The 19,929-nt window shown below is 36.6% G+C and overlaps 3 protein-coding genes across 6 annotated transcripts; 1 reads left to right on the top strand and 2 right to left on the bottom strand.

Annotated features, from left to right (window-relative positions):
* Positions 1-5,622: 5,622 nt before the first annotated feature.
* Positions 5,623-7,750, bottom strand: LOC122346607 (ermin-like). The gene is made up of 2 exons (XM_043241341.1): positions 7,523-7,750; positions 5,623-6,796 (listed from the first exon to the last, which is right to left on the bottom strand). The coding sequence occupies exon 2, from the start codon at positions 6,777-6,779 to the stop codon at positions 6,357-6,359; it is 423 nt and encodes a 140-aa protein (XP_043097276.1). The 5' UTR covers positions 6,780-6,796; positions 7,523-7,750; the 3' UTR covers positions 5,623-6,356.
* Positions 7,751-8,953: 1,203 nt separating this feature from the next.
* si:dkey-276j7.2 (cytohesin-interacting protein) lies at positions 8,954-12,419 on the bottom strand. The gene is made up of 8 exons (XM_043241316.1): positions 12,224-12,419; positions 11,992-12,029; positions 11,850-11,904; positions 11,599-11,701; positions 11,425-11,515; positions 10,806-10,872; positions 10,547-10,613; positions 8,954-9,466 (listed from the first exon to the last, which is right to left on the bottom strand). Exons 1-8 carry the CDS (start codon positions 12,392-12,394, stop codon positions 9,417-9,419), a joined length of 642 nt encoding a protein of 213 aa, XP_043097251.1. The 5' UTR covers positions 12,395-12,419; the 3' UTR covers positions 8,954-9,416.
* A 961-nt stretch (positions 12,420-13,380) lies between these two features.
* c6h7orf57 (chromosome 6 C7orf57 homolog) lies at positions 13,381-18,627 on the top strand. Of its 4 annotated transcripts, none has more exons than XM_043241000.1 (8): positions 13,381-13,516; positions 14,002-14,078; positions 14,223-14,399; positions 14,702-14,795; positions 16,030-16,150; positions 17,297-17,379; positions 17,507-17,610; positions 17,702-18,627. In XM_043241000.1, the coding sequence occupies exons 2-8, from the start codon at positions 14,039-14,041 to the stop codon at positions 17,752-17,754; spliced, it is 672 nt and encodes a 223-aa protein (XP_043096935.1). In that variant the 5' UTR covers positions 13,381-13,516; positions 14,002-14,038; the 3' UTR covers positions 17,755-18,627. The 4 variants fall into 4 exon arrangements, with proteins under 4 accessions (XP_043096935.1, XP_043096933.1, XP_043096936.1 ...); XM_043240998.1 differs by having other exon boundaries at positions 16,027-16,150; XM_043240999.1 differs by lacking the exon at positions 13,381-13,516 and adding an exon at positions 13,610-13,807 and having other exon boundaries at positions 16,027-16,150.
* Positions 18,628-19,929: the final 1,302 nt, after the last annotated feature.

The raw sequence follows: 19,929 nt of genomic DNA, 5'->3' as shown, positions 1-19,929 counted from the left end.
GTGTGTGAGAGAGAGAGAGAGAGAGAGAGAGAGAGAGAGAGAGAGAGAGAACCATTACATTACAAAAAACACTGAGCAACACACTTTTGTTTTTCTGATATGATGGGATTGTTTCATGACACAAACACACACACACCTCATAGACCTCTGTATTATTTGAATTCATCTGGAAGAAGACGTTTGCTCATTGGCAATATGTCTCATTTCCTTTTAAACGTCAATTAGACATTTAGAAAAAGACTTTAAGATGTGTATGATGTAGAACCGATCTTAAAGGTGTAGCAGAAGCTTTTCAGATGAAGTGATCTTTAACAGAAATCTTGCAGATGTGTGTATTCTATGTTTGGTGCAAAAAAATATTTATAAATTATATGCAATTCATAATTAATGGTTGTTAAATGGTTGTTAGACTGTATTTTACCCACCTTCGAATCATCCTAGGTGTACGCGACTTTCTTCTTTCAGACGAATCCGAACTGAGTTTTATTAAATATTGTCCTGGCACTTTTAAGCTCTATGCGTTCGGCAGGTAGATGTTTCCCTTTAATGGTCTAAAACATGTTAAATAAAGTGCGTGCAAATGTAAAAAAGCATCCCTCAAATGTCTAATAAAGGCCTCCTGCTGCGAATCCATATGTCCTTGTAAGATAAATATCCATATTTCAAATGTAATAAACACTTTTCTATCAGTTCTGCTTTCAGCGGCGACTTACAAACCGCACAAGAGAAAACCGGTAAAATCTCCTTCGACATCTAACTATTTAATACATCCGTTAAGTCAAACAAACATGAGCAATCAAAACTGGATGAAAGTTTTTTTTTTTATGCATGTCCCTCCTGCGGCTGATTTTAGATTTGACCCTCTGTCTCTTCGCTGTGAACGAGGAGCCTTAGTATATCTCTGATTTCCTACCTCGTGACCTTGACTTGAGCCAGTCAGGTGAATCTCATACTGGTCTTCGTTTTCCACAAAGCAGGATGGCTGCACAGGGGAGATTAATGAATTAGAAATTAAAATGCCGTCCTTTGGGAAACCCGACTTGCTCCCTGCATAAACTCCCCCCCCCCACGCCGGGCCGCCCGCTGTCCGTTTCTTCTCAGAGCAGTTATCAAGCACCTGTGCTTTGTGTGGCCAGGACAATCGCGCTTCCTCTCCGCTCAACCTCTCCCTCCTGGATGGACGCATGCGACTCCATGGTCATTTGTGGTGGAAAGCCGTCCTTATTCTATGCAATGCGGACAACCATCTCCTCAGACCGGCCCTGGTTTGGTGATAAGAATGGATAGAAACCCGAGTGCAGCGGTTCACAGCCGTCACAATGGATGCCTGTCACTCAAAGCTTAAAGTGACCCCAAAGGACTACTCATCAGGAAAACCTCTTGTGACCTCCACTATCCTGGGGTCACCCTTTCTAATTCCCTTCCCCCACTATCTATCTATCTCTCTCTCTTTATTTATTTATTTCTCTTTTTCTCTCTTTCAACATTTGGGAAGATTATATATTGGAAAAATCAGTTCTGTAAAAGCACTGTATGATAAAGTATGTATGTATTGTTTGTTTATACCATTTCTTTTACTTCTTTAATATCGTATTGTTTATTTAACATAATGTTATAAATAACATTGATACTTTAAAAAATATCATTAATAACTATTGCTATTTTGTTCCCCATTTCTTCTTTATAATATTTTGTCAGCATTTTTGTATTCTTTTTAATCATCATATTTTATTGTCACACTTTTTTTAAATATTACAAATATTAATAATTAATATTAAACAGCTTATATAAATGTGAGTTTATAGAGTAGAAAATGCATTTATTGTTATTGATTCTTAATTTAATATAAAATTATAATTATTAAAAATAGATTTCAATCAGAAAAATGTGAAGTTTACTGTTTTTTTTTTCAACTGCTTACACACAAAACTTTCAAAACTTCTGCGCTTTTTTAAAAACTTAACCCATAAATCTAAGAACTGCATACACAAAATGTCTTGCTTATGTTGCAAAACGAAGCACAGAGTTCAAAATATTACAAACACATCTCAAAACCAAACATTTGCAAGCATAATATTAATTCCTGTTATATTTATTGTGTGTTACATAAATCATTGAGTGCTGTGTTTTTAGCTAGGATTAGCTAAGAATCAGTGTATGGTTTTTCAGATTTGCCGTGTGGTTCTGCTCTGGTGTCAGGTTTCAGAAATTGTATGACAAGTAAAGATTTTGCGTCCAAGCAGTTGAAAAAAAAAACTGTAATTTGTGAAGTTTGGGTCTTTAGATAATTCCTATCTAACCTGCATTGTATTTATCTTTTCTGTTAAAGATAAATGAGCCTTTATATTTGCTTTGTAAATGCTTCATAAGGTATAAATAGTCCTCGCTTCAGATGACCTGGCGACTACTAAATGTTTTATATATACATGTTAATAAAGCGTTTATCAACGCACTTAGAAACCATCATCAAGTGTCTAAATAAAAAGATTTACGAATATACATTTAAAGAGTTTTTAAATGTTTAGCTTACGCATTCTAAACAATCTTATGAACTCAGAAATAACGTAATAATTTATGAATTTATGATTAATAACATGAAAATTAAACATGACAGCTACGCTCAAGAACAAAACGTTAATAGCTGCATGTATAAACTGCTTACTGATGCTTTTATAACCTGCTTAACGATGCTCTATAAAGAATACATGAACTATTTACGTAACTAACGATTCATAGTTTGCAATTTTTTTAAAGTGTTACCAAAACGCTTTCTGCCTTCTTTTGAAACGCCACCATGCAACAAAAACTCTGTCTTATGTGTGTATTATGTAAGAAATGATCGTTTTCGGATGGCTGTTTCACTCAGACGTCAGCAGTTCCTGAGCTTCCTGTCATGGCATGTCCGTTGTGACGCCACTGATCTCCGGAGCTGACCTGAAGAGAGAATGGAGAGCCGAACAGGCCTCCAGAAAAGCCATCGCACCCACCCACTGAATGCACAGAGAACAGTGACCCCTCCTGACCCCACCACATGTTTACAGCAAGACGCGAGCTTTCTATTTGTCTCTCACCCCGCTTTAAACCGAACCGAACGACTGAAAGTTTCCAGTGGAGCTGGAACACTCGCAGGCTTTGTGAACTAAACACTTTGATAGCTCCTCTTTTTCTGTCATTGTCTTCCTCTTTCTCCCAGTGTCTTGAATATTTTCCACTGCAGCTCTCTTCCATCCTTCACAAAAGCTGTCATTGTGGAGCGACCGTGGCGTGAGGGGGGGGTTCATGAATGTCCACAGTGGGCCGCTCTCACAGCACACAAACACTGACGGATGACTCACGCTTCCGACGCCACCTCCTGCTCCCAAATCATCGTTTATTCTGTACAGCGTCCGTAGATCTGTTAGGACCAAGATGTTGAACATGTCAGCATCTGTGGATTCGTCCGCACAGGACACTTTTAGACGCTACAAAAACAGGCATCCCGAAGTGTTCATTAGTGACAAATAATAATAAAACTATTTTATATATTTTCATGTAACATATATAATAATATTCCTATTCATATAATACAACTTTTGTCTGCCCCAATGTTAGATGTATAAACCTGAAAATGTTACAATTATTTGTGATTAATTTCACAAATATGAATTCTGACTAGCCTTTAGAAAGCAGTTTGAAACAAATTCAAATTCTGTAAATGTTCATTACTTATTTCATTTATTATTATAATTACTATTATACTATTACAACTCTTAATACTAACTTTCTGAAGTTACTTTGTTCTTGCCGTTTTCATAATTTATCTATTTATGTTCATTTAGAATAATTGATATATTATAGATTTTGATAATATTTTAATAATATTTTACTTTTATATTTGATGTTTTATTTTTATTATTTATTTTTTTTAAATATACTTTTACTCATCTTTATTTATTCCTTTTAGTTTATTCATTTTAGTTTCAGATTTTCACTTTTTATTAAATTAAACTAAACAAAAATGGCAACTATAGCTAAAAAAAAAAAAGAATTACATTCAAAAATGTTTTATTGTATTTATTTTGCTTCATGTGATGAAAGTATTAAATAGTTTTAGTTTTAGATCACAATAACAATAGACATTTTATTTCCACAGGGCTGAATCTAGGCCTACTGTTTTAACATTTAACGCCTACCAAAAGTTAATTATTTATTTATTACGTATTCATTTTTATTATTATTTTGCTTGATAAGGGTGTGCTGTATGTGCGTTTAAATAAATAAATAAATGCTACAGAGCTGTCATGCTGTTTAATCCAATAAAACTGTAAATATTTGAGTGTACTATGTCTTACTTCAAAAGTTGCAACCCATGAGAGGCTTGTTTCTTTTTTTTATCGGACAAGCACGTGGTCCTTACTGCATAAACATGCCTCAAACAGGCAAAGAGAGCCAGAGGAAGTCAGAAAGAGCTGCGTAAACGCCCCGGGCCAATCATGGCATTTCAGCCCACCGTGATGCAACCTGCTTTCTGGGCAGACAGAAAGAGTGAGAGCGACAAAACCAGAAAGAAAGAGGAAACAGTAGAAAAGGAACGAAAAAAGAGAGAATGAAAAGCCGCACCGCTGTCAGGAAAGGTCAATTACGAGCCTAAACCACGGGGGACGTGTGTTGCCCAGGAAGTGCCTCCCGACCCCCAGCCCAGGGAGGCTGCACCAAAACACTCACAAACCTCCTGTTGCCATGGCAGCATGACATTTGTCACCATTCAAATGAGGCCTGGATCTGACTTAAAAGAGCCAGGCCAAAAGCCCAGTTTCGTTTCGCCCAAATGAACCTCCAGCACACTTATGAAAACGTGAATGTAACCTGCAGCAGGCCTGCTTCGCGTCCAGTCGGCAGCAGGCGACGCGACCGGAGGAATGGAAGTGATATTCATAAACCGCCTTCCCACAAAAAGCAATTAGTGAGATTTGTAACGTAAAGTTCAAGCATTTATAAAGCTAACAGAGGAAACAACAGCGAACCCACACAGACTCCCAATGAGCCATTAGAGAGAGGCCAGGAACACAAAGACATAAATAAAAGAGTCCGTCGGGTCCTAAACACCCAAATTAAACTAATTACTGCAGTAAATATCTCATTACATTGATTATACATACATTAGATGCCACATAAATATGATTAGTTCAACAACGGTAAACAATTAGTTGGTCTTCCTCCGTCGTGTCCTAACCGTCGTTTGATACGGGCTTCTTTAAACGGCTGTGGATATGATTTGATTTAAATAATCCGTGCTCTTGAGTTGAGCATAACAGGACACATAACAGACAGGACTTTGTTAAGAAAATACGTGTGATTATGGATAATGTTCAAAATTCAAATGAAGACGTAGTTACACGTTAACGCCATGTTAAACGCTTTACTTTCCGTGTCCTTTATTATGAACGCAAAACAATGCTGCCATCTAGTGGTGGGGATTTTTTTAACATTTATATTATATTATATTATATTATATTATATTATATTACATTATATTATATTATATTATATTATATTATATTATATTATATTATATTATATTATAACATTTAAATGTGTCGTCTAAACGTGGTTAAAACGTAATGATATTCACAGTCAATTTAAGCCAATTATTGCACAGATTTTATTTGACCTCAACAGACCCAAAAAGAAAGCCATGACAACTTTGACATGAGTACATCGACTATTACATATTACATGAACGCAGTTTCCGTGAAATGAAGAAATGAAGCCATTATAGAAAACCATGTAAACTACTAATTGTCCAAAGATATAATAACAGACATTACATATACAATTTTGAATATGATAACAGTTATTGCTATTATGTCTATTGGTGTGTTTTAAAATGTGTGACCGTGTTTTACAAAGCATAAACGCAACATTAGAAACTTTACATTAGATTTACGTTAGAGTTCAAATTTTAAACAGGAATACAATAATGCCCATGGCATTGTATACTTACTGTAAGCTCTTTCAGTGATTTATTAATGATGATTTGACAACTGACACGGCAGAGATCAGGCCTGCATTGGTCAGACGGACTGAGTGTTATTTGAAGGAGCTTTCATGAATAAGATATCTCATTTGCGGACAAATGAATGTTGTTTTCCAGCTCGCTACCAAATGGGGGGGGTTTACTTACAATCAGAGATTAGACAGTTGTCTTGACGCTTCTACAAATGCGCTTTTACTAAAAGGTGACATAGGCTGAAATGAAGCTGTCAGAAAATACTGTTCATGTGATTGAGCGTGAGCATGCGTTAAGCCTTATAACTACGAAGAAGTTTAACGATCACATACTTTTGAAGGAACCACATGAAAAGGTGCCTTCACTGTTATACATCCAGTATGGACTCGAACTCATCGATTCTCTGCTTTGTGTTTCCTCTCTTAATCTTCCTGTAGCTGACCGTGTTGTACCTGTTAATGGGACGGTTGATGTCCCCCTTGTCCTTTTCAAAAAGCTGGACAGACATCTCAACCGAAGGCTGAAAACTATCGCCCAGTTCGTCCTCCTCTTCCTCTTTGCCTTCCTCTTCTTCGTTGGTATCTTCCTCTTCATCTCCATTGCTCACACTCGTTTCTTCTTCATTCTTCTCCGCATCGCTCTCACTATTTTCTTGTTCATTTGAATCTGAATTATTCTCCCTTGGTTTCGCCGGCTCTTCAGGCGTCGTCATCTCTCGAGGCTCTTCTTCCGTTCGGCCATTCGTTTGCTGCTTCTCAGCATCCGATGTGTCCTTGTCGTTCTGCTCCATTGATGTCGCTTCCTGTCCTGAGATTTCAGCAGTCGTAAATTCATGAAGAAAAAGAAACAAAGTTGCAGTTCATTTACCCCAAAACCAACAAACCGAATCCAAAAACTTCAAACCAAGATGATTGGTTTCTATATTAAAATATGACTGTGCTGTGATTTCACCAATGTACCTGATATTGTTTTCAGATGGCTGTGATTTGAATAAACGTGAAGGTTCGTCATGTCCAAATAAGGAAAGTAAGTTCTCGAAAGGATAGGATGAGACTTGGCGAAAGATGCAAAGTTCTTTTGAGGAATTTTAATTTGATTTGACTAAACAAAGTGACCAGCTGCTGGAATGAGAATAGCAAGTGCACAATTCTTCCTGTATGTTTCAACAATGAGAGGCCTTACATAACGTGCAAGAAATAGGAAATTGTGCCATATAGTTGCATAAATACAGAAATATCTGCCTAAGTAACCATGTCTAGACGCGTCCAGTTCATTTTTTAAAAGCATCGTCGCCGTTCTCTTCACGATTGCTTAATTTATCTAGCTATAAGGAGTTTTTTCTCACTGTAACTTAAGCACGACTTGAGCACTTTCAGGAAGTAAACCAAACCACCCGAATGCGAAAAGTTAACTTCAAAACCAATGACTTAGTCTACGGAGGAGATTTGCATGGTTTATACAAACGCAGAAACCAACCACCACGCTGACACAAACTGTAAAACCTCACTGTGCCCACGTAAGAATGCATCTTACCTCGCTCTTGAGGTTTAAGGAGGAGAGGAGACCTTGAAGGAGAAGGATGCTCAGAAGTATTCTCTTGCGGTGAGCAGTCTGTGCATGGCTGTATCTGTGTCCCTCCCTTCACCACTCGGTGGAATCTGCTGGCATTGGGTGACGCAGCCTCATTCTCATTCCCAGTGAGAGTTCCATCAGCATTGTTTGGAGGACGGTGTTGATTGGCTACTAATTCTGGGTGTGTGCATGGGATTGTGGGATTAATGGGCTACTTTGTAAAGAGAGGACATTGAGTTCGAAAAGTGGCACCGGCTTCTTTCTTGGAACATTCAAATGTTTTGAAGATATGAGATGTCTTGGCATCCTTACAGCGAAGTTTTGTTTACCTAGACTTACAGAAGGGCTTGAGGATTTCTGTCAGGTGGATGTTATATTTTCACAGTCCAACAAATTTGGTGATGGCAAACAGTCAGCCTTGTTTATGGGAAGCAAGTAGCTATTTTTGCTTGTACTGGATATGTGATTGTAGCGTAAAATGTAAAAAAAATATCTATAAAATAAAAATTACTTGCAGATAATATAATGCTTTTGAAATACAAAAGAAAGCCCACACAAATAGTTCAAGAGAGAAAACTTTTATGTTTCAAGTGCACATTTAAATAAAGCAAAATTCAAAGTTAAATGAAAAGAGCGTACTTAAATTCATGGCTCAGTTATAACTGTAGTGTGTTACTTCATATTACATTGAAAGTTATATATTTGCTTTAATTAGATATTTAATATATAAGTGCATGTATTTTATTTTACTATAAATGCTTGTTGGTATATTCAGCAGTAAACTTTTAATAAACCACTAGAAGTAATTATGAAATGACTTATAACTATAGGTATGTCCTAATTTTGTGTCAAAAAAGAAGCACTAAAAACTCTGTTTAGCCTATTTTAAACAATCTGTGTTTGAACAAACCAAATATCTAGAGACTAAAATCCTAATAAGCAAGACTTCAAAAACTCCTATTAATACGTGATTATGCATATTCCCTGGGTTATCTAAATTAGTAAAATTAGTGTTTATATCAGTTTGTTTAAGCTTTGTGCGACTGCCGTTCAATACGTACCGTAAAGACATTCTAGAAAGTCTTTTATACTAAAAATGAGGAATGAGGGATCAATTCTGCTGTCAGTCAATATTATAAAAGTGATGAGATCGCTAAGGTTTGTCTGAGAAACGGAATGTACTGTCAATGACGTGTCACTTCCTGCCAGGCAGAAGATCTTTGTGGTGAATGAGAACTGCATCTGGTGTTTTACCACTGACTGAGATGATATCTGGGAAACCTACACGTTCAGCAGAAGCAAAGAGCAGACAAATCAACTTATGCAAACCACAATCAGCAAGATTAAGTGTACAGTGAGAAACAGCCCGAGGCTGCAAAGCACCGAAACAGCAGCGTGTGATCAAAGTTTATTGAAGAGGCATTATATAAATATGAAAATGAATAAATATTAGGCAACTTTGTACATATATACACAAAACTCATTTAGACAGGATATCAATTAGATTAAGTTAAATAAACTGACAAAAAAATGACTGCTTAATAGTGTAAAGTACACAAATACAGTATAGATAATACAAAATTCAGTAAAAAATAGTTAAATAATTCCATCTCTGTACATCAGTATTTAGCTTTTCACTCACTAATTCACTAATACAGAAAAGAAGCCGTCTGATTATGGTCTCTTGGGGTCTCCTTTGGCATACTAACTTTAAACTGCTTCAAGAGCACAGAACGCACAGAGCTTAGTTTCGACCCTATTAATGCACTAGCCTGTGAATTTCCAGTGAAGCCAGCAACCTTGATTAGGTTTGATTGAGAGCAGAAGTGGAACAATGCTCTCTGTCCATATACTGTCAGCAGTGGTTAGCAGAGGACCCTTGAGAAAGGACATCTTCCACAGCACCTGAAAACAGAAACACATCGTTTCACTTCACTGCCACTAAAGTGTTGGTGTTAACATAACAGAAGAGATCTGAAATAACTAAATATATTAAAAATGGTTTTATCACTCATTATAAAGCATTACGCTGTTCTATGTTAATACTTGTTTTAACGTATGTAATTCCTGACCAGCCCATTTTAAATTATTAATATGTTCCTCACACTACAAGAAACCAAAAACGGTTCTTTTAAACCGCTTAATTTCTACATGAAACGCATTTTAAATGACCTGACAAAACAGTTTTTTTACGGTGTAGACTTGCTGTAGTTTCGTATCAGAACGCTATCAAGAACTGTCAGCAAAGTTTCTTCCTGTAAAAGCAGAATGTCTACATACAAGCACACACACTGCCCACATGCCGACCACACACACGCACAGATCTTCTGGTGCTTTCGTTGGTCTCCTGAGGGCCAGTGGCGGCGTCTAAATGTTTAAATGAACATTTAAAACCATTTTAAAAGAAATAAAGCTGCTCTAAATGTTTCGTGTGGCCTGCAGTGTTACTAAATGTAATTAGGCCTGTATAAATTAATAGCCTGTTTTAAAAAATATATTTTTAAAAGCTTTTAGAGAGTAACCTATTTTAGTGTTCTTATCGCAGGGCAATAATTGAATGTATATTATTAATACAAGTAATATTAATAATACGAATAATAATAACCGGTCTAATAAGAAGAAGAATGTAACAGGCCTGCATTAATTGGAAACGCTAAATCGCCTTAATATTGCCAATTTATTATGCTTATATTTGGCTATTATCACGCTGGCAACCACCGGAGAAGTTGGTATTAGTATATTAATAATAACAGTGGTATATGAGAAGGTAAATATGCCTTTTGGTGCTGTATACAAAACATTGATAACTAAAGTTTAGGCGTTCATTAATTTTTTTCATTACTTATTTAATTAGCTGTTTTAGCAGCCCCTCTGAACTGAGGGTGAAGAGTGTGGCTTTATGGGGAAGTGATGCGTTTGACTTGTGGGTAGTTCATGCCCACATCTCTGTCTTACTCTCTCACACCAACACACATTAACACACACCTCCTGTAAGACGCACTTCCTCCGCGATGAGTGTCTGAAGCTCTTCGCATTTCTCTGTAAACTGTTTCTGTAGTGCGGTTAAAATGTGAGGGGGAAACACAGATAAAAAAAACCTGTTAGGCATGAGGAAACCCGTTTTCTTCACGATTCACAGTTAACCTGCAACATTACCGTAAAATATCTACTGATACAGGAGAAGAATGACTACGAAATGGGACTGATGCTAAAAAGAAAGGTTCGATATTTTGAAGGAAATCACCTGCAGGAGATAAAGCTTGCTTAGCAGTTGTCTCTGCTTCTCTGTAGCACCTCTGATAATCTCCATTCTAACAAAAGACAAGACAAAAAATATTATATTCAGATCAAGAGGCACTTACAATAAAAACTCGGTTTAGACAGGGTTTTGAGTGGTTCGCTGAGCTTATTATATAATAAAAATAACATTAATACTTTATTGAACTACTTTATTAAATTTATTAAGACATACTAAGCATTAATACATATATTTTAGTGTTATAAAAAATCATGCAGTGCAGTAAACAGTTAATTGTTTTAAATGAAATATAATCAAATGTGGTGCTCCACAAAGGGACCAAAATTTTTTTACTTAAAAATAAAAATAACATTGACAATAATAATAATAATAATAAGGTATGTGTTTATATATGTATACATTTGGTGACCTGTTATATAATGAAATAATAACTTTAATATATTTAATAAAAAACTTTAATAATAATTTTGTTCCCTCAAAAGCAATTAAAATAAAAATATTTTACTATACCATTTTTTATATTATTTTTTCCCGTTGAAAATACATTGTATTACTGTACATTAATCATCAAAAACATAACACAGAAAATAGTCTTGAGACTCACATAAGGGTGGGGGACTTTTGAAGCAGATCCTTGATCTGCTGATGAGTGAATCCAGCAATGCACACGCTGTTGATCGCTGTTATAACATCACCTGAGGTGAGGGGCAAAGAGCTTTTAGTGAGTGTGAATGACACTGGTGCTGCACAGAAGTGAGCAGGTGTCTAGATAACTCACCCGTCAGTAACCCACTACTCTCTGCCAGACTGTCCTCCTTCACCCAACACACACACGAGCCCAAACCCTGCTCAGCGCAGATTCTTCTCTCAGCACTGCTTGCCTGCGGACCCAATCAATTCATCACCCAAAATCCAATTATCCCCTGACAGATAATAAACCCTCAGGCAGGCACGTAATGCATGAATGAATGGGGGAAAAAAGCATAAGAAGAGTATGAGAGAGGAAGGATGGGTGGGTAATGAGGTTACCTGGATGTCAAACCCAAAACTTTCATTTTCTTTTCTCCTTAAGATTACACTTTTCCTGTTAACCGAGAGACGTGAGCATGATGGTTAGACCAAATCTGGTGGGTTGGCAAGCTTAAGATGCGAATGAATAACTTTATTTTACCTCATATACTGCTCTGTCGTGCTGTCTTGGAATTGCATCTACAAAACAACATTGCACGTCGTTAAAGATTAAAATAAGCAATTTAGCAGGTTAATGTTATTCACACAGCCCACTAAATATTAGTATAGACCTACGTTCAGCAGAATATCACTAGAGAAATATCCAATCATATTTAACGTCAAACAAAATAAACTTAATTAAAAAATAAAGCAAACGAAAAAAAGCCGCTTACGTTTCTTTTATGACCTTTTCCATCTTTGTTCCTGATCGTTTTATAATCAGTAGTGTTCTTCTGTGTTTTATGTCCAGTGTTCAGCAGGTTGCTTGTCGCGCAGCTGCTCTTCCCCAGCAGTTTTCTGAGGTACTGAACGGACGCTGTCATCTTCAGAGAGCGTGCTGCCATCTCTGCCGCTGAGACGGCGCTCTCTCGCTTTCACGCGCGAGGCTGAGCGGATGTCGCGTCACGTGACCGCAGTAAAGCCCCGGGGGCTTCACTACAAAAAAAAAAAAAGAGAGCTATTTTACTGTAAGCCTGTCAGCACACATTTATGGAGAAGCGGGTTTAAAACAAACAAAGGGTAGATAAACATAAACATGGATGACACTTTCTGCCAATAACAACAAACAAAAATAAAAGGCTATTTAAATCGAATTGTATAATTAAATGTTTAATTTTGGGCATTTTGCTTTCACGTCTCTCCTTAAAATAATTATGTGTGCTATTCATTTTTTGCCGCTAAACTGGTTTATTTAAAATGGTCGGAAAATGCCTTCCGTAAAAATAAAGTGGAAACAAAGAATTGGGATGAAGATGAATTCACAGTTCAAGTTCATTTCTGTTGTTTTCTGAAAATGACTTCCATGTAGCCTACGTTAAAACAGAAATAAAGAATTGATGATGATGAACATGCGAAGGGCCAAATGAAATCATTAAATAAATTTTGAAATATAGCCTATAAACGAATGGTAAAATACATATGAAAATATATATATATATATATATATATATATATATATATATATATATATATATATATATATATATATATATATATATATATATATATATATTTATTTATTTATTTTACTATTTATACATTTATATATGTATTTAATTATGTATTTAACTACTTATTTATAGCCTATATTTCAACATTTATTTACTGATTTAATTTTGCGTAATTTTGCCCTCCATATTTAAACTGTCTTAAAATAAACAAGCGAACGAACGAAAGAAATCTAACACACACACACAAACAAACAAACAAACATAAACAAACAAACAAACACATAACTGAATAAAAACCATATCAGCTAATCCATACGTCTCAACGATATACACGACATGCACGTTCTTTCGTTTGTCAAAACCGCTGAGGGCTGCGTGGAGACGTTTCCGCGCTCGTTGAAGTTCATTTCCTATCCAGCAGGTGGCAGCAAAGGCGCCTCCCGCTTCAGTGCGCAGTTGATTCTGATGAAGAAGAGGAATCTAGGCGTCCCCCTTCTGTGCGCTGCTTAACACGACGTAAGCTTTGTCTTTTCCACATCTTTTCGTAGCCATAGGTATATCAATAGCGACGTAACGTATTCTTTCAATTCTTCGCGCAACGTTGTTTTTATGTGCAGTATCGGTGATCGCCGTTTTTAAAATGTGCTCTGATAATTGGCTTGTCTTGTATGATGCTTGTGGTCCTGATGCTGCTTTTGTTACTAGGCGACAAGGTTGACTCGCGAGCTAAACGATAAACAGGAAAATCCTAAGAGAAATGGTTCAAATAACGCAGTGTTTTAACACATGATAGGTTTATTCTCTTTGGTAAGTTAGCTGTGGGTGCGTAGCCGTGTACACAATGAAGAAATTATCAGTGCTCAATATGTGTCGAGCTTACACTGACATTTAATACGCGGTTTAATTGGGTAATTTAAGCACGCGTTCAAGGATAATAGTTCTGCTGACCTTTCGTGTTGAATAAATGCTAAGGACTTAACTTTGTCTTTCTGCAATTACAGAGCTATCAAACCACCACTGACCATTAAGACACCAGTCATGGCTGCCGAGCTGCCCAACTACCGCCGGACAAAACCAGGTAACGGCCCTTCTGAGAAACGCGCCATACTGTTTTCTTGTTTAACGACCAACTTAGGCCTGCGTTGCTGTCACGTGATACACACGAATATTGTTTTCAAAAATATTTTTTGATTAAGGCGCAAACATTCTCATTTCACTGTAGGTGTTAGGACAGCTAACCTTGCTAGTTCAAATGGAGTGGTTGGACCCTCGTCACAGATTCCCGGTTTATCTGTGACCGCCGACACCACTCCTCAAGAAAGAACTAAAGGAAGGCGTGTAGGAATTCAGGCCACTGACTCGGATTATGTTAAACTTGCAAAACAAGGAGGACAGAGGGGTAATTGTGTCACACTTGAATGTATTGTTTTTAATGTGTCTCCAACTTTGCCATGATTTATATACATTCAGTATTGCATATTATGCACTTGTTTCAACATTTATTAAAGAAACTACTGCTTTTACATACATTTTTAGTGATCGTGACAAATTATCTAAGGATTTTGTGACTTAGTGTTCAATACAACTAGCAAAAGTTAAGGTATTTTTACACAAAAATCAGTTTGATAAAGACAAAAAAATCCTTGGTTTGAATAACCACAGTAGATTTGATTCATTTTAAATCTTTTATTTCATCCATAGGTTTGCTGAGGCACGATGACCTTATGGAAGCAAAACCTAATAGCTCCTACAAACCCTCTAATTGGTTCTCTGGCACACCTGATGAACAAGACAGGTGAGAATCTGACAGCCCGAAAGGTGTTGTTTTGTACAGAGATAATGAATGAAGCCAAAGGCCTGATTAACAGAACGATCCTGGACGGATTATAACAGATTGTCTCAGTTTATTACAATTCGTCTGAATGCATCTGGTACTTAAAGAAATCAAGGCCATCCAAGTAGCAGATGAGTTTATTCATCAGAACAGATTTAGCGTTAAATCGCTTTGTTCAACTAATGGATCCGCTAAAATGAACGGGTGCTATCAGAAAGAGAGTTCAAACTGCTGATAAAAACATAACTATAATACTTAGGTAATCCACATGCCTCCAGGCCATCAATTAATGTCTATTGAAAAAAGCTGCATGTTTGTAATAAAGAAATGTATCGTTTAGATCTTCAAGCTATCATCTATCGATTATTATTGCTATCTCTAGTGAAAAAGTGGTCTCGTTTAAATCGGGAGAGAAGGTCATGCAGATCAGTTTACAAGACAAAACAACCTGAAACAGTTCTAAACAAATATCTTGGTGGATTTGAATGGGAAAGGACACCAGGCTATACATTTTCCAGTAGTGAATGCAACATTAAAGGGTCATTAATCACTTACCCCCCATGTTGTTCCAAAGCTTTGTTGGTCTTCGGGAACGTGATTGAAGATATTTTGGATGAAAATCGGTAGGCTTGTTACCGTTCCATTGACTGCCAGACAGTTTTCACTGTCATGGTCCAGAAAAGTATAAAAGACATTGATAGCCATGACATGATAGTGCATCTGCCCTCAGTGGTTCAACCATAACGTTATGAAGTGATGAGAATATCTTTAGCATGGAAAAAAAACTAATATAACCGTGTCCCGAGAGAAATTACCTTCCTTCTCTTTGACAATCCTACCTCGTTTTCGGTGCCCCTGGCTAGAGGTGACAGTATAAAGGGGTTAAAAGTTAAAACCTCTTAATAATAGATGTGTTTGCGACAAACACACAGCTTTTCTCTTAACAAGACGTCACTTGATGATTTAGAGACATGTCAGTTATTGATTCTTGCTATGCTTTTATCAGCTGTTTGCGCTCTCATTCTGACGGCACCCATTCGCTGCAGAGGTCCATTGGTGAGCACTTGACGTAATGCTAAATTTCTCACCGAACAAACAGAAGAATTATAGGGTTGTATAGACAAAAAGGAGTCAACACCAATCCATCCAGTATGTGACACTGGGGTTCAATCATATCCTCTTATACTTACAGCAGCAGTGAAGCAACTACCCCTGATGGAAACGGCAAATCTAAAGGGGTCTTACAGCAACTGGACCCCCCTTTTGGAACTGATAACTGTTCAGCCTGGGATTCTGGTAAAAAAGTAAATACTGAGGTAAATATTGAGAAAATCACCTTTAAAGTTGTCCAGATTAAGTTCTTAGCAATGCATATTACTGTTGAATAATAATGTTTTGATATATTTATGGTAAGCTGTCTTCATGGAACACTAATTTTGACCGATATACTGTATTGGTGTACAAGCTACTGCTGGCTATTGCTTCAAATATACCCGTGCGACTTAAGACCAGGGACAAATGTATTGGGACGCCCCTTCTTTAAAACAGAAAAAGGCAAAAATGACAACAAAGATGGAAACATACGTCATGTATTTAAAATGTTCAACTCTGTTGCAACAGCTTTGGAAGTGTCTAATGACTTTGGTGTTTGGTTTGTGGCTCAAGGTCTGCATTTAAAGTCACACCAGAAGAATTCAGCGGGTTCAGAGTTAAGATTGCGTTCTGCAGACCGCTCAAGTTCTTTCAAACTGACTGAATCAATCATTTATTTTTGATCCTTGATTTATTAAGGGCGTTGTCAGAATAGAAAAGCTTCCTGTCCAAACTGCTCCTAAAACATAGAAGCACACGGTTCCCTCGACTATCATTGCATGCTTAAACATCATTTGTCAATCCGGTTCTTTAAAAGGGGTGTCCCAATAGTATGGTCCACATAATGGATCTTTTGTTTTCACGGTGATTCTTCAGGCATATCAATTTGATCTAATTATTTGCTATGTGTTTTTAAGAGTTTTAAAGACAAAGTAGTCTTCTGTAGTCAAGTTAGGGTTGCATACTATGACGGCAGATTAAAGTACTAAGGTTACTGAACAAAGACTTTCAAATGCAAAAACCAGTTTGACATATTCATCTGGTTCTTTTTGAACACTGACTCAAATGACTGTTGCTATGGCTCTGTAGTCTGTGGTTCTCACTTTCGTGCCCTATCATTTCCATCTTTTAAACAGGAAACTGAATCATCTTTTTGCATTATTAGTCATTTATTATGCTGCCTTCAAGCATTTCATCTTTCTTTTTTCATCATTTGTGTCAGTGAATTTGCTTTTTTTTCTTGTTGGATGGAATTATTCATTGTAAATTCTGAATGAATCGCATGTAAAGTAGCATTTCATGCCGTTACATTAAACTGTGAATAATTTTGTTCGGTCCTGAAATTATGAACATATTACTTCCGTACACAGAATGCCAACCATGCTGCATCAGAGATGCAGAAACTCTCCCTGAGCCAAAAAGAGATCGTGGAAGCCAACAAGTTCAAAAAAATGTACGTCTCTTTTTATATTTTTAGCCTCTACATTATTTGTAAGAGTTACAATAAAACGTATAATTAAACTTAAATGTATTTAGTGTATATATATATATATATATGTATCTGATATTTGTCTCTGCAGTTCCCATGATAAGAAGGTGGCAGCTCCAGTGAATATGTCCAAACTTTTAAGTTTCGGTTATGCTGAGGAAGAGAATAAATCTCTCAATGATGATGATGCTTCAAGTGAGACTTCTTGTTTATTATTATTATTCATAAAGCGTGTCGAACCATTTCTATAACTGTACAACTAACTTATGTTCCTTTGATATTTCAGGCATTACCTCTGAGCAGACCAGCACCCTTGCGCCAGAGGATGAACTGGAATAAAAAAAGATGTCCCCTAAAACCCTCATGAATTGTTGTTCTCTCGTATCCACTAGCTCCTTTGCATCAACCACCCACTCTCTGCTTTATGCAAAAAAAACACTTTTTAGTCATCTGATTGTTCTCATTTTGCATCTTTATCTAAATGACTTGTTTGTGTTATGCTCACACATCTATGGTGCTTGTGATCAGGATAACTATACCCCTAGAAGGAAGGAATATTTGTAAGTCCCTAAATGAAAACTACAGGGTATATGCACCACAGAACACATCTTAGATGCATTAAGCATTGATACCGAGGCGGAGCTGATTTTTCAACATTATTTGATTCATTCTTCACTTGCACATTAGCGATCGTGGCACAATAATGTGCCGAAACCTTTAGAACACTAAAGATAGCACACACGTAGACAGATAGGACATGCCTATGCCACGTTAAAGAGCTGTTTCTCACACCTCTCACCGTTAATGGACATGACTGCAAACTCTTACTACACGACTCTCCATGGCTGTTTCATACATCATGTTTCTGGTTTGAACACTTCCGAGTGTTCTTACGGCCCAGTAGTTAGCTAGACGGAGCGCATGATGAGCACACAAGAAGGTTAGCTTGCAACGAATGATAATATGAAGTGAGGAGATGCCGTTGGTAGGGATTTGAGAACAGGAAGGGGGTTCAGGGAGTTCGCGATTGTGAATGTCTGTTGTTGTTAGTAATGATGTGATAGTAAATAATACTCAGAAATTCAGTTGTTTTGGTGTTCTACGCTGTATAATTTAATGTTTATTCCTTCTGAAAACAATGTTTACACTTGCTGTCAGTTCATATCTATAAATGATGACTGAATAAATTTGCATGTGCATAAAATATAAAAATGCTGTTTGTAGTTTTTAAAATTGTTTTTAAAATGGCTTCTACAGTTTAGATTTTAGATTTTCAAACATTTAAAAGGAGGAAGCATTTTGATGTTTAATAGTAATATATAAGTTGATATAATAGACAGATATAATAAAAAACAACAGTAATAATATTTCAGTTACATACTGTTAAAATAAAAAGGCACGCTTTTTTTGGAAAAAAAGTCTTCCCACGGGTGCATTTATATGATAAAAACAGTAATATTTTGAAATATGATTACACTTTAACCCATTCTACTTTAATATATTATAAGATGTCATTTAATTTCTGCTGACATTATTCCAGTCTTCACATGATTTTCTAACCCTGGAGGTTGAAGCATACAGTATAACTTTACTATCACTTAAAAAATACTGATCCCAAACTTTCAATAAGCAGTGTATTTTTGAAATAAGATAATAAGCACTCCTTAAGAGTACACCAGAGTCTAAAGGGGATGAGAAACAGGAGTTTCTGACCTCAGAATGTTTAAAGTGGTGATAATTGGTGGTTTTTGTATTGTCAGGTTCAGCCCCAGTTAGAGTTGACCCAGCACTGGAGAGAGTTACTGATGACAGTGCTACATAATCATAATCCACCCCTGGCGTGGACATTTAACTTTCAGGCTTTCCAATTAGTCGACTGCAAGTTAACATCTGCTAAATGTCAGATGCGAACGTTCTTAAAACTGAAAAGTTTGTACCGCAATGCAACCATAAGAACGATTTCACTATTTCTATAATTTAACTGATTATTTTAAATTTATATCAGTTTAAACTTATAACACTGGTATCCACTGCCCTTTTGGACAGATCGAGATGTGCTTGGAATATAAGGTATGGAGGGTGTGACCGACGAGACGCCTGAAAAACACTAATAGTCCCACAGGTTCTCATAACAGCCCTGAATGTTGGACTTTGGCTGGCTTCTAACAGGTCCAAGACTCAGTGTGTGTGACTGGTTGGCAGAACATGAGAAGAGGCTCTCCTTTAAGCTAAAAGATGAGGTCCAAACACCTGATGGGTGAAGCAGAAGGGGTCCTGAACTGAGCTCAAAAAGCTTCGGTGCTCCATCTGGCAGAACGGGTATTTTGCTTACCCTGCACCTCTTTAACTGTTATTACGTAATGTGTGGGAATTGTTTCTTTCTTCTTTTTTTTTTTTTTTTTTTTTTTTTTTTTAATAAATCGACATTTGTTTACTAAATAGCTAAACTAATCGCGAAGCTTCGTTTTTATTATTTATTTACAGATAAATATTTATATAATACAGCCTGATATA

Source organism: Puntigrus tetrazona, chromosome 6, assembly GCF_018831695.1.
Source record: "Puntigrus tetrazona isolate hp1 chromosome 6, ASM1883169v1, whole genome shotgun sequence".
In the NCBI taxonomy this organism is placed as follows: domain Eukaryota; kingdom Metazoa; phylum Chordata; class Actinopteri; order Cypriniformes; family Cyprinidae; genus Puntigrus; species Puntigrus tetrazona.
The sequence above is the reverse complement of the archived record's forward strand: the minus strand, read 5'-3'. Positions and strand labels throughout refer to the sequence as shown.

What these genes read in the sequence shown, in the direction of transcription:
- LOC122346607 (XM_043241341.1), bottom strand. Translation starts at nt 6,779, where the DNA reads ATGGAGCAGAACGACAAGGACACATCGGATGCTGAGAAGCAGCAAACG.
- si:dkey-276j7.2 (XM_043241316.1), bottom strand. Translation starts at nt 12,394, where the DNA reads ATGGCAGCACGCTCTCTGAAGATGACAGCGTCCGTTCAGTACCTCAGA. An exon ending in ACGACAGAGCAGTATATGAG is followed by an intron (nt 11,905 to 11,991) that starts GTAAAATAAAGT and finishes CTCGGTTAACAG; the next exon opens with GAAAAGTGTAATCTTAAGGA. An exon ending in GAGTAGTGGGTTACTGACGG is followed by an intron (nt 11,516 to 11,598) that starts GTGAGTTATCTA and finishes CCCTCACCTCAG; the next exon opens with GTGATGTTATAACAGCGATC.
- c6h7orf57 (XM_043240998.1), top strand. Translation starts at nt 14,039, where the DNA reads ATGGCTGCCGAGCTGCCCAACTACCGCCGGACAAAACCAG. An exon ending in CTACCGCCGGACAAAACCAG is followed by an intron (nt 14,079 to 14,222) that starts GTAACGGCCCTT and finishes ATTTCACTGTAG; the next exon opens with GTGTTAGGACAGCTAACCTT. An exon ending in AAAACAAGGAGGACAGAGGG is followed by an intron (nt 14,400 to 14,701) that starts GTAATTGTGTCA and finishes TTTCATCCATAG; the next exon opens with GTTTGCTGAGGCACGATGAC.